This window comes from Gallus gallus, chromosome 1 (assembly GCF_016699485.2).
Source record: "Gallus gallus isolate bGalGal1 chromosome 1, bGalGal1.mat.broiler.GRCg7b, whole genome shotgun sequence".
In the NCBI taxonomy this organism is placed as follows: Eukaryota; Metazoa; Chordata; class Aves; order Galliformes; family Phasianidae; genus Gallus; species Gallus gallus.
This window is the reverse complement of record NC_052532.1, coordinates 15051753-15069430: the sequence shown is the minus strand read 5'-3', so window position 1 is coordinate 15069430 and position 17678 is coordinate 15051753. Positions and strand designations below refer to the sequence as shown.

The following is a 17678-nucleotide window of genomic DNA, read 5'->3' as shown; positions in this document are numbered from 1 at the left end:
ACAACAGGTCCTCGACACCGAGCTGAACAGCAAGTACAAAACCGTGGAAGATCTCATCACCAAAAAGACAGAGGAGTCTGCTGATGCGAGGAGGAAAGCAGGCTTGTTGCAAGAGGAAGCAAAGGCATTGCTGGCTCAAGCCAACAGCAAGCTGCAGCTGCTCAAAGGTAAGGCTGTTCTGAGGAGGCAAGGTACTGCTGTAGAATACAAAGCGCTATCGTGCTGTTAAACCAAGGTGTTCATCAGCAGCAGGAAAAGAAAAAAAGAAAGGTAATTCTTTGGTGCTGAAGTTTGAACTGCTTTTCTTATTCTTACGGACACAGCATAATCATGACTCAAAGGTTTGTATCAAAGAGAGCAAAAACTTGCAGAGAGACACAAACTTCTGGTATGGCACCTATCACTGCCCAGAGAATCACTACAAAGAAGAATTAGACATAACATAGGTAACCATGATTAGGATGAGGACAAACTCATTCAGCAACACCAAAAGCAGTCAAACTCCTGACAGACAACCCAGAACACCATCTTCAAACAGTGTTCCCCCACACACCCCCTGGACTGCAGTTAAATCAAAGGGTAATGAGGATACAGCAGTTCCAGCTTACAGATGAATCTAACACAATGGCCAGTTAAAGCCAATTGAAACAGGAGGGGGCAGTCAGCCCATAACTGCCAGGGAGGAAGCAAGGTTTTCCTTCTGTTTTTGCCAGGCCAGGAACCAGTGCTTCCCTTCACTTGTTCCTGCACAGTTACAATGACTCACTGAATATTTGGACTGTAACAAGCCAACACTTCTCACATCAACAGAAGAGCCTCCTAACTGTAGGGAACGGCAGTTACTGTCAACATGAATCAAAGCACACTTTTTGCACTTACAGAAAATTACTTTTGTTGCTTTATGTCCCAGTTCTAGAGAAACAAAAGGAGCCATTTCAGCCTTTGCTACTACAGGTCACTTTTTCTTCCATAAGAAAATAAATCTGAATGGTAGTTTTTTTCTGTAACAATTATGATTGATATTTTTACCACATTAAAACATACCTAATTAAGCTGTTTTTCCTCTTCCTTTGCTGACAGAATTGGAAAATACGTATGAAAACAATCAGAAAGTTCTGGAAGACAAAGCCAAGCAGCTGGTGGAGCTGGAAGAGACCGTGCGCTCCCTCTTACAGACAATCAGCCAGAAAGTTGCTGTGTACAGCACCTGCTTATAAATGGGAGCAGGAAACACTCGTGTTGAGGATGGATTTAACAAGTATTACACTAGTTGTTTTTGACATTACACTAAGACCTGATAAAGTGAACAGGTTTGATATTGACTTCTAAGTCACAGAACCAAAGAGAAGTAACTTTTTGACATTGAAAATAAACAGTACTTTTGTATCACTGTATGTACCTAGTATGACTCATTAAGTTCCGTGTTATTTTCAATAGCTGAAACTAATCCTTGAGTTTCTGCAAGTCTTGTTTTTAAACTAGCTAGAGATCTCCTAATAAAATACTGGTTCCAACTACATCATTCTAAGTAAGAGCTCTAATTACTGTGAAGTATAGGATGGTAACTCAGAACAGAGTAAGCAGTGAAAGAATTACCTCCCCCTCTCATGGTTAGCTAGCATTTACACATTTCAAGAACCAAATTTACATAGTAAGCCATGGTGGAGGGAAGAAAAAACCACCTGTGAAGTTCACAGAGCACTTAATATGAATCAGTTAAGGAGCTGTACACACACACTTTATTGAAGCAGCACACTGAGGATCCCTATCAACAGCTTACCAAACAAAACACATACAGGACTTAAAAAAAGAAAGGCAAGAGTGATATCCAGTTCCCCATAGATGGCATAATTAACCTCTAAGTTTCTGTAGGACAGTGCACCTTCAGCTAACTGCTCAGTACTGCACAAATTGTTCTGCAGGATTCACCAGTGACATATACACAGGTCAGCATCCCCAGTGGCAACGTGCATTTACACGCACCGACTGCTTACTGACATGAGAAATATGTTTGGGTAGATACTTTTTCATCAGCAATTAACCTCACCTTGACCAAGGTCAGCAGCAGTTGGTCAGGGCAACTACAGCACCATGTAGCACCACCTGTGCAAACTGAAGGGCAACATATCTAAGTAATATTCCTCTGGGTGACAAATGCTAGAGCAAAAAATCCAGCACAGGCACTGATAACCACAGCAGCATCATACACTGTTGCACTGCCAGTATGCTTAACAGCTTTTTACATCTGCAAACTTTGCGGTGTTCAAACTTAATTGCCATCAGCTCATTTACAGGGAGTTTAGTGACATCTCTTATTTCTATCTTTATAAGCACTCAACTAGAACAGAAATTGCCAAATCATAGAGTGGTTTGTATTGGAAGGGACCTGAAAGCCTACTCAGCCCCAATCCCTGCCCTGGGCCAGCTGCCCCCCACCAGCTCAGGCTGCCCAGGGCCCCATCCAACCCAGCCCTGAGCGCCTCCAGGGATGGGGCACCCACAGCACCAGGGCCTCACTGCCCTCTGAGTAAAGAATTGCCTCCTAACATCTAACCTAAGTCTTCCCCTCTTTTAGTTTAAAACCATTTATCTCTCCACCTGTCAAGCCACTGGCATAATGAAGGAGGACAATCCTGGCACATACTAAGATTCTCTTCAAGGCAGATATTCTACTAAAATGAAGTGGCACCTCACAAAAGAAGTGAGCTACTGGCATTAGGCGCATTCCCTATACGTGGTATTTGTTTGCAAGTCTTCTTCTAGCCACCAACCTGGACACTAATATGTCAGCAAACAAAACCCAAGACAGTCCTCCAGCAACATTAAATATTTATTAAGCTCTCTCGCAACAGAAGAGACACAAAGAGAGCACAGAATAGAAAACAGGAGAGAAGGAAGTATGTCTGAACTGTGTGGAGAGCTGACGCTGCAGCCCTTACATGTGGAAGGTGCAGAAGAATAACCCTCACATCATCGCACTTAACAGCAAGCGAGGCTTTGCTACCCAGTTTTATCATTTCAAGGTTAAAGAGTTGGACAGTGGAAGCTTTATGAACAGGAAGTAACAGTAAGAGTAGTTTTCCTTCAGTCTTTCATTTCTCCATCAGCACTTGATTTTTCCCCAGTGAGTTTTCAATATGAAAACACGATGTGTGGAGAATCACACGCAGAGTGATTTTATCTTAAAAAAAAAGTCAACAAAGTATTAATCAATTTACACAAGTCCCTCTTCTCCCCAAATCCTAACATCACTAGATCAAAACTAATTTTGGTACTCATATGTAAGAAGTAGGTTAAATACTTATTTAATCCTTTCATAAGGAAATATATATTTGTGCGGAAGTGACAGTGGCATTTTAAGTGCCAGTGGCCTGTTAAGTGCCAGCATTCAACTGCTTTAGTCTATCACTACTTCAAATAAGAACACACCAGGTATGCTGGACACCTGTACAGAGCTGTGACCAGCACACCTGATCATCCCATGCAGCAGCAAAACGTTTGGTTTTGAAGGAAAGAGTTCTGTCAGGCTGTTTTTCTGCAACATTCATGATGTAAATAAACATGTAATCTTAAGGTATTTAATGTACAGAGACTGGATAATTCCACTTGTTCCAAAGTCTACTTGTTTAAATATCTGATGTCTAAAATGAAGAGATTCATTTAATTCAATCCTAAAATCCTCAAACTCGCCTTCCACAAGGGCTCGCAGTCCGTTTTCAGACGCACTACGGGTGTTCAAAGTACTGCTCTTTCATTTTAGAAGTTGATAGCTTTGCCAAAAGACGCTGCTAGGTTAGCTTCCCTGAAGGCTTCTGACACCGTCTGCAGAGAACAAACCAAAGGTACAACTCATTAATAACTCCATGCAGTTACAGCATGGCTGTGCAACCCCCGTGTTCAACACTTGCTTTAGAAAAGCTTACCGGATGAGCATGGCAAACTCTGGCTACATCTTCACACGATGCTCCGTACTCCATAGCGAGGGCTGCTTCGTTAACCATTTCGCCAGCACCCTGCAGTTTAACATTGTTTGTAATTAGAACAGATCTTTATGCAGTTGTCTTGCTTCTTCAATTGCTAATTAAGAAATATCCAGCTTGTAAATAAGCAACTTTTGCTAAAAAGAAAAGCCCCGATATGACCAGTGCTTCAACTGTGTCCTTGTGTCAGTCCAAAGTACTCCATCAATTTGGTGGCTGTGCTCAAGCCGAGCTTCAAATTAAATGTAATGCCACACCAGAGTACTTGCTCTCTTACTGCTGAGGTTTGGGTAACATCTGGGCTTTGTTCCACATGGCAGTGGTCAGATACTACCCACGTTCTGATCCAAGGTACTGTACATTATCACTGCTGGGGAAACAACAACCAAAAAATACCAAAGACTTCAATGCCCTTTAATGCCCTCCTAGAAAATTAATCAGATAACCAGATCATCTGAGGTACACTATTATATCTGCAGCCTTGCTCTCATTAAATATTAGTCCTATTTGTAGGGACTTAGCCAGAGAAAGATATTTGAATAGCTGAAAATAAAACAGTGAATAAGTAATAATGTTTTCAGAATTAAGATACACAATCTTAAGATTTCCCACCAGCCCCTTTCATTTACTGCTGAAAATTACTGCCTGGCTCACACTGATAAAGCTGAGCTGTGCTTTTTTTAGAGAATGTGGATTTTCATCAGTTACTGAGCCCAGACTCGGTGACTGCAGCACAAGGCTGCCAACTCTGCAGAAGCAGAGAAAACCAGAGAAAAAGAAAAGCAATGAAAAAACCCCCAATCTGTTCAGCTATCCCAACTTCCAGAACTTGAGTCAGTTTCCGCTGTTCTCCTGAGTATTTGGCAATACTCATAGGGATGAAACTGCAAGAGACTGAATAACCCCTGCATTTCCAGGGAATAGAAAAGATGAAGAAGGAAAGAGCTGTGTCCATTGCCAAAATAACAGCAAAGCAGGGATGCGGGCAGGAGGGCTGCAGATGAGAACAGTAAACCCAAGTGATTTTGTGAGACAAATCTTCCTTTATACAAGCACCACGTGGCACAATGAATCACCCTTAGCACTACCAGGACAGCAGCACACTTGACAATACTTACTGCGCCTAAGATGTGCGCGCCCAACATCCTGTCTGTTGACTTTTGACTCAGTATCTTCACCATGCCGTCTGTGTCAGCATTTGTCTTTGCTCTACTGTTTGCAGCAAATGGGAATTTCCCAATTTTGTACTCTACTCCCTACAAAAAAGATACCTGTTACTGACACTGAGTTAACAATCGGAAAGCTCCACAGGAATGATGCAGCCATACAGCTGGATAACTATAAAAATAGGTCTGATACAAAACTAGAAGGCACACGAGACATACACAGAGCAATGTATGAAAATATCAGGTATAAAGAGGTATCAGAAAAAATAAGCACAGAAATAAGAAATAGCACAGAAATGGTATTAACTTCACAAAATAGAAGTTATTGAAGAGGACTGTGATCCTTTGTGAGAGTAGCATGCAGGAAGGAACCATTCAGCCATACACCCTACGCAATAAACTCAGATAGAGAAATTCTCACGTGAGAAGTAGCTAGATAAAGCAACAGCCATTATCACACTATGAAACCATATCCAAGACAGAAAAATAGTTTTGTCCAGGAAGAAAACAGTACCTCTTCTTTCAGCTGTTCTTCTGATTTGCCAACCCAGGCCACTTCGGGGTGAGTGTATATGACAGAGGGCACGCAGTTATAATCAATGTGAACTGCACCTCCAGCCATCCCTTCAACACACAGAATGCCTTCATCTTCAGCTTTGTGGGCCAGCATAGGTCCAGCAACTACATCACCAATAGCATAGATGCTATCAGATCAACGAAACAAAATCAGATGCTGTTTAAGAATGTACTAGCACACCTCAGCTACCACATATAACAGTTTAAAACACGACAGGAGTTTTCAGCAAAATCAGATTAAGATACTAATGTACAGAAGCAATCTGGAGACTGTAGGAACAGTTTCCACTGAATGAGCACACTTCAAGTACCACTGCCAGCACACCCTGACGTTCAATTACAGAACTCCAAAGGTTGACTAAAAATCCTCAGCTGCTAAAACAAAACAGAAATTGATCTTTTCTTTCAGGAAAAAAGCTATATTTAGCAATTTAAGAAGTACCTCAAGTACAACTTTTAAAAGTTCTGCTTTAAAAGGAAGTAAAAATTATTAAATATTACTTACTTTGGAATTTTGGTTTGGAATCTGTTATTGACCGGGATTCTCCCCCTCTTATCAAGTTCAATTCCAATGTCTTCAAGTCCCAGATTTGCTGTGAATGGACGCCTGCCGATGCACACCAGGAGCACGTCACAAGTTATGACTTCTGCCTTTCCACCAGCAGCAGCTTCAACACTGCAGAAAAACAAGCAGCAAGAATGTTAAGCTGTCAACCCGCAGTACTGTATTTCGCTGACTAGTGATTAGTCTGATCCTGATGGTGACCTAGGGGCTGAACCTGGCATCCCAACACCTGCCTTTGCTCTATCCTCCACTTCTTCCTTGCAAGACTTGATGAGCAGGAGAGGAAGCAAGGGCCAGCAACTCTTACTACATTTGTTAGCAACTCCTAGATAAAGAAATTCAGGTTATGCATCTGTTAACAAGTAGCACAACCTGCAAGGAGCAAATCTGTACAGCAAAACAATCGGTGCTGAGTACACAACATCCAAGTTAGTTATATTTCGGAGTGAGGCAGTCACGCACTCTGAGCAAGCTCTCTCCTGGCCCCAAACAATTAAAGAACTGTTAGCAGTTGCCTTGCATAAAGTGCATCCCTCAAGGGCATCTAGAACAAGTTCAGTTTGCATCCTGAGTGCAAGAACAAACCAAAGAATGGTAAGCAGGGTTAATTAGGAAACGTGCTTCAAAAGCATACTCCTAAACCAAAATAAACTCTAAACAGAGAGAGACTGCATGAGAAATCCAGGCAGTATCAGTACAGCAGTACATAGAGGCCCAAATCTAGGACTTCTCCAGTGGTGAAGGACATACCCTGAGCTATGGAGATAGAGCAGATCCAATTCCTTGTACTGAGATTCCAATGAAAAAGGCATTTAGGCTTACGTTCGTTAAGAAACACCACCCATTTTCTTACAACTCATGCTACAGCTTATGCTACCAGTCTGCACAGAGAATATGTTGACAAGAAAAGTGTATCGGTATGGACATTTACAAGGATAAATTTGCTTTATATTTTTCTGTATTTGCTGTTCACCTAAATCTTCAATGGGCTCAAATCCGGCCATGAAAAAATAGTCTCAGACAGCTTCATTTATTTCTAATTAGAAGAAATCAATCTTTACCATGCTTATTTAGAGACAGGGAAGGAAGGACAAAATAACTCTCCCAATAAGCACCAAAGTACTAATAATGATACAAATAGTCACATTTATGTTAATTATACCAAGAGCAAAGAGCTTCCCCAAAAAGCACAATTTAGGTTTCTCACTAAAAAACCACTGGTTTTACACCAGCACACCAACCCAAGCTGATGGAACCTCTCCTGCATAAGCAAGTTTGATTTCAATAAAGCCCAAGTTATGAACACACGAAGTTACAATACAGGATAAAAATTAAACTGAAGAATTAAGTTTCATTGCTTCCCGTTTCAATAGTAATATCTGACTATGTCTGAATAGGTTTGAAGGACTGAGTGGAAAAAAACACAACCTGTGTCCCATTGGTTCTACGTTAAATACTTACGCTACATCAATTTTCCCATCTGGTTTCTTGGTAGCACCGGTAACTTTGGTGTTCAGCTTAAACTTAAGTCCCTGCTTCTGAAGAATACGTTGGAAGTTTTTAGAGATCTCCATGTCAATTCCCATTCCACCAACGTGGCCCATGAACTCAACAGCTGTCACATCCGCACCGAGGCGCTGCCAAACCGAACCCTGCGGTCACAACAATAAACTTACAGGATATGTTTTTTGAAGGGAAACTTCAGGTTTCTTTACTGCAGTATTTACCACTTAGACTGGAAAGTGCAGAAGAGGGACAACAGATAACAGCAAACCGATCGACATTTAAAAGCCATTAGAGTGTAGGATATGACATATCCGTTCCCAATAGTCTTTCTGAACAGATGGATTTATCACTGCCTGTTTGCATACCTAATGCTTTAGTGATTTAAATTATGGAACCAAGCTTTTAGTTAAGAAAACAAACAATTAGGTATATTGTAGGCTACAGGCATAGAAAAATTAAAGATCAAATAATCGGAAGCTCAGAAAACTCAAAATGAGATTCCTATGGTGCCCTAATGCCAAACTAAAGCAAAACAATAACGCATTATAGAAATTTTATGTAATAAAATATAACTACTGCTGCTTCTGCATGTATTTACAGTCATAACCACTATCATCACCTTCCCTAAAACCACGTACATTCCATTTACCTCAAAAGTTACCCACACCCATCTCAATAGTATTTATCTTCAGTTACACTTGCCCTGCTCAATGGGAGGCAGGCAGCTGAGCAGAGGCAGCTGAGGCAGCCACTAAGCAGGTCTGCCTATTTTCAGGCAGTTGCAGACCAGCAAATACATGTTCTTACTCTATGCAGGTATGAGGCAAAAGGACTCAGACCTACAGACCTAGACAGAATAGAAAGTCTTCACTCCTGTTATTAGATGCAGTGCTTGCAATTGTATCGCTAAATATTTTGGGGATTAACTGCTACAGGCAGGTATTCAGCATGGTTTCAAGTTTATTTACATTGTAAGAGGAAGTTCTCTTATCTATACATAGAACAAACTCGAGTGGAAGTGAAACAAAAAACCCAAAGCTACATGCAAGGCCCATACATTCCCCTCTAATTTCTCCCCTTAGCTAACCAGCTGCAAGAACACCGACCCGAACACCTCCTAGCTCCTCAGCTAAGAACAAAAAAAAGCCAGCATGTCATAAAGTCTGAGGTTTTAACAACATATGTTAAACCATAGCAACAACATCAAATACAGTGAAAAAATAACACTGTTATAAATAAAGGACTAAGAGGTTTAAATATTCTCTTACCAGTTCCACACCAATGACTCCTGCACCAATGACAACCATCTTCTCAGGGACTTTTTTCAGGGACAAAGCACCAGTGGATGACACAATATTATCTTCATCAATCTAAGGGCAAAGAAAGCCACAAAGGGAGATTTACAATCTCATTTATACATCATACGTAGAACAGAAGATGAATTTCAAACAGATGCAAAAGCATTATACATAAATTATGTGGTTATTTCACACTGAAAGAAAGTAGCACCAAGATTTCAAATACGTACAGTAATTCCAGGGAAGGGAGCAACTTCTGAGCCTGTAGCTATGAGTATGTTCTTTGTGTTGATAACTTGCGTGCTGCCATCATCTTTGGTTGCAGTGACTTGGTTCTTGCCAGTTATTCTCCCAAACCCAGATACATGTACCACCTTTAATAACCAAGAGCACAGTAAGTTAAGGTTCAAATTACTTACGTAAGTTATGCTACGCTTAATCTGAATCTCCCTGAATCCAGAAAGAAGCTGCTAATGCAAACCTTTGCATCGGCATCCAGAACAAATCACAAAGTCAGCACTGTTCTTTTAAGTAGACCCAAGAATGAGCTCTTCGTGTAAAATATCTTAGAAGGGAAGCATTCAGTCTGCCCTTGCCAAGTCCCTTGATCAAATAAGTTTACGTGGCAAGACTGTGAGAATGCAAAAAGCAACAACAGCAAGAAAAAAAATTATACATTTACTTCAGTTAATAATCCAAACTAACCTTGTTTTGTTTAAATAAATGAGCAATTCCACCTGTTAAGGCCTTCACCGCACTGCTCTTCTGTTCCATCATCTTCTCCAGATTCAAGCGGATTCCTGTAACTGAAATTAAAAAGCTTCAGTGGAGCATTCCACTTTTGTTTATAGGAACTGAGCTACAGTGAACAACTCTGACAGGGAGATGCCCCAAATGCCCCCATTAAATGTTAAAGGTTATGTTTAACAATTGCTATGTTACAAAGCAGTAGTATTCTTTTCAAGTGTTTAACTTCTCCAGCAGCAATCAAGGAGAAGACACAGTCCCAAATCTCTAGCTGGCAGATAAAGGATATTGTGTGCAAGTCAATGAGGCTTTATGATCATCATTCCTAGAGTTGTAGTAGTCAGACCTGAACCATTAACATTCATTTCTTGATGGAAACCATTTAGCTCAATAGGCACCAACAAGTTGCTCTGCACACTCACTTTCAATTCCTCTGTTGGCAAAGTCTTTTCCATGGGCCAAATGATACAGATGCGAGTTGTTCAGCAAAGCCTAAAACATACATACAAAAATGTATATTAGGACACACAGATACAATTGGATTATTATTTTTTTTTTTTTACCAGAATATTAAAGAATGAAGTTATTTGGAAAAGAACCTCTAATAGATCTGACATTAGTATTTTAAAAGGTGTATTTCAAACATACCAATTACACACAGAAGCTCTTACTGAGGTGTAACTTGAGAAAACACATGTAAGAAAAATAGAGAGTAGTTAAAATCACTCCTACCCTTATTGCTCTTTTCACTAGAGAAACTGGAAATGATACCACTGAGAATAAAGACTTTAAGCAAAGGAAAACAATAGATGGCTACAACTCAGTAGAAATTCTTTAGTAACTCAGAAGACAAAATCTGTCAACAAAAATACCAGGAGGATACAAGAAAAGCTGGAGGAGGAAAAAATCTACACTGAAATCACTGCTAAATTTTAGCCTGTGTAAACATCAGTTTTGTAGCTGAGTTGTGCTGAAGTCATTACAACTGTACAGATAGTTGAGCTGAAAGTAGATGGTTTAGAGCCAGTTCAGGTCATGGGATTATCATAATTCAAAAATAGAATTAGAACAGTTCCTTTCTAAGTGCATTTAAAGATCAGCAGCTTGAAATACAGAATCTCCAAACTGTAATTTGATTAGAAACTGCAGTATAAGAAGGGATCATAGAATGGCCTGGGTTGAAAAGGACCACAATGATCATCGAGTTTCAACCCCCCTGCTATGTGCAGGGTCACCAACCACCAGACCAGGCTGCCCAGAGCCACATCCAGCCTGGCCTTGAATGCCTCCAGGAATGGGGTATCCACAACCTCATCGGGCAACCTGTTCCAGCGCGTCACCACCCTCTGTGTGAAAAACTTCCTCCTCATATCTAACCTAAACCTCCCCGTCTCTGTTTAAGACCATTCCCCCTTGTCCTATCTCTATCCACCCTCATAAACAGATCTTGGGAAGGGATCTAGGAAAGAAAAGATTACACATTTTACTACAATCATCACAACCATGGAACTGTCAACACCCTTCCACAGTGCGCACAGATTGAATTCTGAAGAGAGCACAATACATTCAAAGACTACTTTGAGACATCTGCCTTACACACACACACTTCAGTCAAACTAATACTGCTGGACCAAAATAATGTCATTTTTGTCAGTAAGAACGACAAACTTTCAACCTAACATTTATTTGCCCATTTCATCTGGCATAGCCCTGAATCTGATAATCCAAAACATTAACCAAAGATACAGCCCCTGCAAAAGACTTCAGCAACTACCAAAGAAAAGAGATCCACGTTCAATGTATTTTGAGAGGCTTGGAAAGGAATATCTGAATATTTGTTACTGCTTCAGCATAAGTACCCTACATAACCACTTCATACAAAGTTTACTGCCACTGGAAACAATTCTGAATAGCATTCAGGTTTAGCCATGGCTTCAGAACCACTTTCAAAAGAACTTCAACGGGATAAAAATAATGGAAGGCTCAAGAAGAAAAGTCACTTCAATAGACACCAGCAGAGTGCCAAACTTGCATAGTCATGCTGTGCTGATCTACAACTAATTTTTGAGTTTTTCCTCAGTATAAATTCTGAATTTCATCAGACACGTTACTGAAACATCTAGGCAAAGTGATGCATTATTTTTCAGATCTTTGTAGTCCCTCTGTATTCTACTGTGTTTTCTCCTCGGCTGCTAACAGAGCCTCTGTCAGCAAACAGATTAGAAATGCAACATTGTTAGGAGTGACCTTCATAAAAAAGCTGTCTGTTACTACAGGCAGCACAAAGCTGATTACCAATACCTTCCTTCACCTGCAGGGTGTTAAGGAGGAAGACTTTTCATCTAGCAATAGCACTGTTCTTTTAAGGCTCTCATTTTGAAGTTGCTTAAAACATCCAACGTAACATCCAGCATTTGGTACTTAGGAATTTCTTATTTCTCCCTTCTTTCAGGGCACACACCCTTTTCTCTCCCCACTGGCGCTACTCCACATAAGCACCACCAGCCCCATTTTCCATGTCATCTTTTGAAGGCAGCGAGAATACTATTTTTAACTTCCATTACTATTACAAGAGCTACTATCAATGAGGCCCTTCCTACAGTCAGAGGAGAGAGACAGTTATCTTCAGAGCACAGCAAATCCCATCAAAAACCAGTTACTTTTCATTGGTGTCTCCATCCCTTTAATTTAGATTCACATTCTCTACCTCTAGTGACTGAATAAGCAACAACGAATCTTTTCTTTACTCTGTGTGCAACACACTAGACAAAACTACAAGTGTATTGAAAATAAAAGACTTGAAAGGATTGAGAATTCCATGCAGCAGACCTTAAGACAAAACCACCCTTAACAGTATTTAAATAGCATTTAAATGCTGTATTTAGTTAGTGGTTACCACACAGACTTACCAGCTCAATGGAGAGAAGATGCATCTGCATACACCTCCGCTTTTCTCTCTCTTCCTCTCATTTAGGAAACCCCACAAAACACAGTTTGTAAACAAAACATTCCTACTGAATTACTAAGTATTGCAACCCTTCGCATTACTTTTATTCATGGAAATCATTTAGTTGCAAGTTATTTTTTTTAAACAAAGTACGTCAATCTTGGAAAAAGATAAGTAGGGGTTTCTAAAGTGATGCATGTAGGAGCTACAGTTGATACTGAAGTTATGATAAACAATGTACCCTTACCTTTGAAGGAATACATCCAACATTCAGACAGGTTCCACCCAATGTTTCATTTTTTTCTACACAGACAGTCTGAGGAAAAAAAGGAGGGGAGAGCATTGTAAACCTTTTCACAGCAGCAAAAAGAAATGTCCCTTCCTCTGTGATAAGCACAGAACATACGCACAAAATAAGGATCTCTTGGTTTACACTCCAAGGAAACACATTTGCAGAGAAGTGACTCCCCAGCTGAAAGCCTGTCATCATTTAACTTGCTGCTTTTGTGGTAGGCAGCAGTGACAGTACCATGAAAAAGAGGCCTCACAACATCAAATCAAAGAACCACATGGAGATCAGCTGATCCCCATCTACCACTCTTCCTCTTTTAAGCACACAAACACGAAATGATCCAAGTGCTTTAACAGCTGCACTATGGATCGAACAGCACTAGACTGCTCTCACCTTTACCTGATAAGGCTTTGCCTCATCCACTTTAGATTAACTTCACTGACAAGGCCAAGCAAAGTTGTTCCGAAGCCAACGCTCAAGGAACCTTGTTGGCAATAACACGGGGTGCTGTAGTGGTGATACAAGGATTTAAGGCTTGTGCTAGCAGAGGAAGCAGTACAACTGAAGGTTCAAATTCAGTAATTCAATAGAGCAGCCTCAGGTTATTCCATGGATGACATAACTACAGAATTTGTCTACTTGCCAGTCTCCCAAAAGCATCTTGTTACGTTCCTTGGGGGCAGCAAGTTTCTTTAGCACTATAGGTGATGCATGCAAACCTGCCCAACCAACTCTAAAGAAGGAATAAAAGCTGTTTGCCAGGACAAAAAAGCAGAAAACAAGGCACTTTTGTTTTTTAAGCCTTCTGCTATATGGCAATCTATTGTTAGACAAATATGTGAAGGTCTTGAGTAAAGTGTTGCTGTGGGAAAAGCAGGCTTCTAGCTACCAAAGAAAAAAAATCTTAGAAGAAGAAAGAAACTATATGGCAGATCATTTAAAACTCAACTGAAACCTGTAGCAATGCCCATCTTTTCTCCAGGTCCTAGCAGCTCAGTGACAACATATGTACATATATATATATATACACACACACACACACACACACATATATATATATATATATACACATATACATATATATATATACACATATACATATATATGAAAGAATATTTATTAAATCAAGACCAAAAAAAGGTCTGACATTTTAATTACCTGCACTAGGGTCAAAAGCAGAAGTAAAACTTAACTGACTCAACAAATTCTATTTTGGTACCGTTACACATTAGGCTAAAATATACTCAGAGACATCACTGAAAGCCAGCTGCTGGAGGAATAACCAATGAGGGACAACACTCAGAACTACAAAAAATTGAGGCTGAAGGGACCTTCTCTGGAAGCCATCTAGCCAAGCTTCCCTCTCCAAACACAGCATCAAAGCTGTCCCAGGTGGCTCAAGGCTTTAACAAGCCAAGCCCTGAAAATCTCTTGAGGTTAGGGATGAAGGTTACATGCAATCTGGACCTGTTCCAACCTTTCACTGAACTCTTCTTGTAAACAGGAGTTCCTGTCCTTGCCAGGTGGTCTCATCACCTTGGTTTTTTCATTAAGCCCTGCTGTCTTACTTCAGGAGCACTGGGATATACCAGCCAACAGAACATGCACAAATGCACTTAGCAACGCCTTCTCAGATTTTGAAGTACTTCAGAAAAGAATGATGCAATGCCAGGAGAGTAAATTGGTCTTGGGTTAAGGAGTCAAGAGAAACAGCAATCCTGCTCATTTCACACTCATGAATGAAAATGAAACTTAGGAGCATACTGATTTTCACTCCTAAAATCCCAAATGGCCATCAAATTCATCCAATGGCATTAGGAAATCCCATCAGCTGAGTACTGCTTTGGTACCTCCCCGTCCCACAACAGAATCACTGCATATTTTACACTGTGGAGTGGTTGAAGAGCGATCAAAAGGTCTCAAAAGGTCTGCTCTTACCTTAAACCCAAGCTGAGCTGCTTTGATTGCAGCAACATAACCTCCAGGACCAGAACCAATAACTGTGACATCTGCATCAACTGCAACAGGGAACATCAGAGTTATTTTTTTCAATAATTAAAACTTTACTGCAGGACCAATTTATTCCTGAAATTATGCATATTTGGAAATGCCAAATAATGGAAAATAGGAAACATAAAAATAGCTATTAAAAACTAACCAATTTAATATGCTAGGGAAATTATACTTCACAAAATGACTTCGTAGATAAAAGGAAAGGCTGTGTAGAGGTACTTTAAAATTAAAGAAACGGTTTTAAAGTTCACAGGGAAAGTAATGTAAAATGAAATTAAACAGCCAGGTTGCATCCGAGCCATCCTTCCTGCTATGAAATTTCTAATCTCAGGTGTCTGAACGGTATATTTAAGCATTTTATCAACATAGTTTCTTCTGTTGTTTGGCACAAAAGATACACAAGCAGTGCATGCCACAAGATTATTAGATTACAGTGCAGAAAATATGGCTGAAGTAAACTTCTGTGCAACCCCTATCGATTATGAACACAGAAGAAGCTATGAACTTTGTACCTCATTTGTTTCTAGTAGTCATAACCTCCTCTGCAACATTAATTACTGCCACTGTTCTTACGTTATAAAGTCCAGCTTCTATTTATGCCTTTAGTTTGACAGTAAATCGGACAAATAATAATTTACCATAGAAATGGCTCAGGTTGTAAGGAATCTTAAAGCCCATTCGGATCCAGGCTCCTGCCGTGGGCTGGCTGCCCCCCACCAGCTCAGGCTGCCCAGAGCCCCATCCAACCCAGCCTTGGGCACCTCCAGGGATGGGGCACCCACAGCTTTACGGGCAGCCGTGCCTGGGCCTCTCCACTCTGTCAGTGAAGAAACGTTTCCTAATATCCAACCTGAGCCGCCCGCGGTGCAGCTTAAGGCCATTCCCTCTCACCCTATCGCGGTTACCTGGGCGCAGAGGCCAATCCCCACCTCACCTCAACCTCCCCTCAGGCAGCCGTACAGAGCAACGTGTATCTCCACGCAGCAGCAGCTCCTGGCACCGCCTGGCGGGCCGGCCCAACCTCCCGGGCTGAAGCTCCGCTTTACGTCCTGAGAGAAGCTTTACCCGCAGCGAATTACCTTGATCGGCGTAGGTCCGCTGCGGCACGGCACAGCCTCCCTGGAGACCATGATGAACTCGATCAAAATGGCTCCTCTAGAAGAGAACAAGCCACGGCTTTACAAGCTGAAGTTTGACCTCGAAGAAAAGCAAACGCTGAGCCACACACGGAACGCGGCCCCGCGGCGAGGCCACGGCGTGAAAGCGGAGAAGCCCGGCCGAGCCCGACCGCTCCGCCCGCCCCTCGGCAGGGGGTGCCGTGAGGAAAGCCGGGCCGGAGCCCGCCGGTTTCTCCCCCCTGCCGGCTCCCGCCGCCCGCCCCGCGGCACTACCGCCGGCGCCGTACCCGAGCGAGCGCGCAGGAGACGCGGCCCCAGCGCTGCATGGCTGCTGCCGTCCCGGCCCGCGCCCGCCGCCACCCCAAGGACTCCGCGGAATCGCGCAGGCGCACCGCGAACGGGCGGCTGTACGGGAGCCGCGAGGGGCCGCCTGGGAGAGGGCGGCCGGCAGTGCACCCCGGGGGGCGCGGTCATGGGGCTGTGGGCGGGGATATGCAAATGAGCCGCGTGAAGCGGCAGGGGGCGCTCAGTAGTTGCCTGAGCAGGGCAGGGCCGCGCGGGGGGCGGCGGTGTCGCGCTGTTCTGCGCCCGCTGCGCTGCGCGCCCACTGTGGTGATCTCCGTGAACGGAGGCATTTTATTCAGGAATGCCAGGATTCGTGATTACGGAGGACTTAAATTAGTTAGAAGAACCTACAGGGAGAAGAGCAGTCGTCCTGTTAACGATGTATAGTCGGGCCTGTGAAAAATACGTTAGGAAATAGACGCACTTTCACCCAGCAACGCTGTGTGGAAGCGGCTGCATCCAAAGCAAAAGACTGCCGGCAGTGTCTCCTCTGTCTGTGCAGGAATTCCTCTGCTTGCCCTCCGTCAGCCCTGAGGTCTGAACACATCTGATCTCTCAGCGTTTAAATCCCTATCTCTTAGGCCAGCTAATGAGAAAGCCCCCTGCAGTCAGTGGCGCTTGTCAGGGCCCCGTTGCTCACCCCCATCCTCGTTAACGGGCAGACCAACAGGAACACAGTGCAAGAGCCCTCTGCCTTCACCTCGCTGCCAGCACCCATCCCAGCGACTTTATGTCTCCGTGGCCATCTCACACGTTCTCTGTCTCCATGGCCTTCCCTGCCCACGCACAGCAGGGCCCAGGCCATGCACAGGGCTACAAGGGCCACCTCCCCATGCAGCCCACGCTTGGCAGACCATGGATGTCTGTGGGAAAATCCACTTCTTTTTCAGACGTAGGTCAAAATGCCTCAAGCACATCGCTAATGCAAGCAGTGAGCAAGGTGAGAAGCTGGAGAGGACAGCTGCAGGTTCACCTTGTGCTGTGAATTTTTTTGGGTCACCAAAGGGATGGTGGTGCCTCCCACAGGCAGGGTTGGCAACCACTAGGTCAAGTACTAGATCAGATTGCCCAGGGCCCCTTGCAGCCTGGCCTTAAACACCTTCAGGGACAGGGCATCCACAACCC

General features: G+C 42.6%; 2 protein-coding genes across 3 annotated transcripts in view; one reads left to right on the top strand and one right to left on the bottom strand.

Annotated features, from left to right (window-relative positions):
- The window catches only part of LAMB1 (laminin subunit beta 1), a 40976-nt gene extending 39459 nt beyond the window's left edge, over positions 1-1517 (top strand). For both annotated transcript variants that reach the window (NM_001396477.2, XM_046924255.1), the window contains 2 exons: positions 8-167; positions 1081-1517. In NM_001396477.2, the coding sequence (NP_001383406.2) occupies positions 8-167; positions 1081-1217 (297 nt within the window). In that variant the 3' untranslated portion in view covers positions 1218-1517. The remainder of the gene's footprint in view (positions 1-7; positions 168-1080) is intronic.
- Positions 1518-2812: 1295 nt separating this feature from the next.
- Positions 2813-16603, bottom strand: DLD (dihydrolipoamide dehydrogenase). The gene is made up of 14 exons (NM_001030727.3): positions 16496-16603; positions 16170-16245; positions 15016-15095; positions 13033-13101; positions 10261-10330; positions 9797-9897; positions 9322-9465; positions 9062-9163; positions 7749-7939; positions 6228-6398; positions 5661-5850; positions 5099-5236; positions 3924-4013; positions 2813-3822 (listed from the first exon to the last, which is right to left on the bottom strand). Exons 1-14 carry the CDS (start codon positions 16532-16534, stop codon positions 3757-3759), a joined length of 1527 nt encoding a protein of 508 aa, NP_001025898.2. The 5' UTR covers positions 16535-16603; the 3' UTR covers positions 2813-3756.
- Between the last annotated feature and the right edge of the window lie 1075 nt (positions 16604-17678).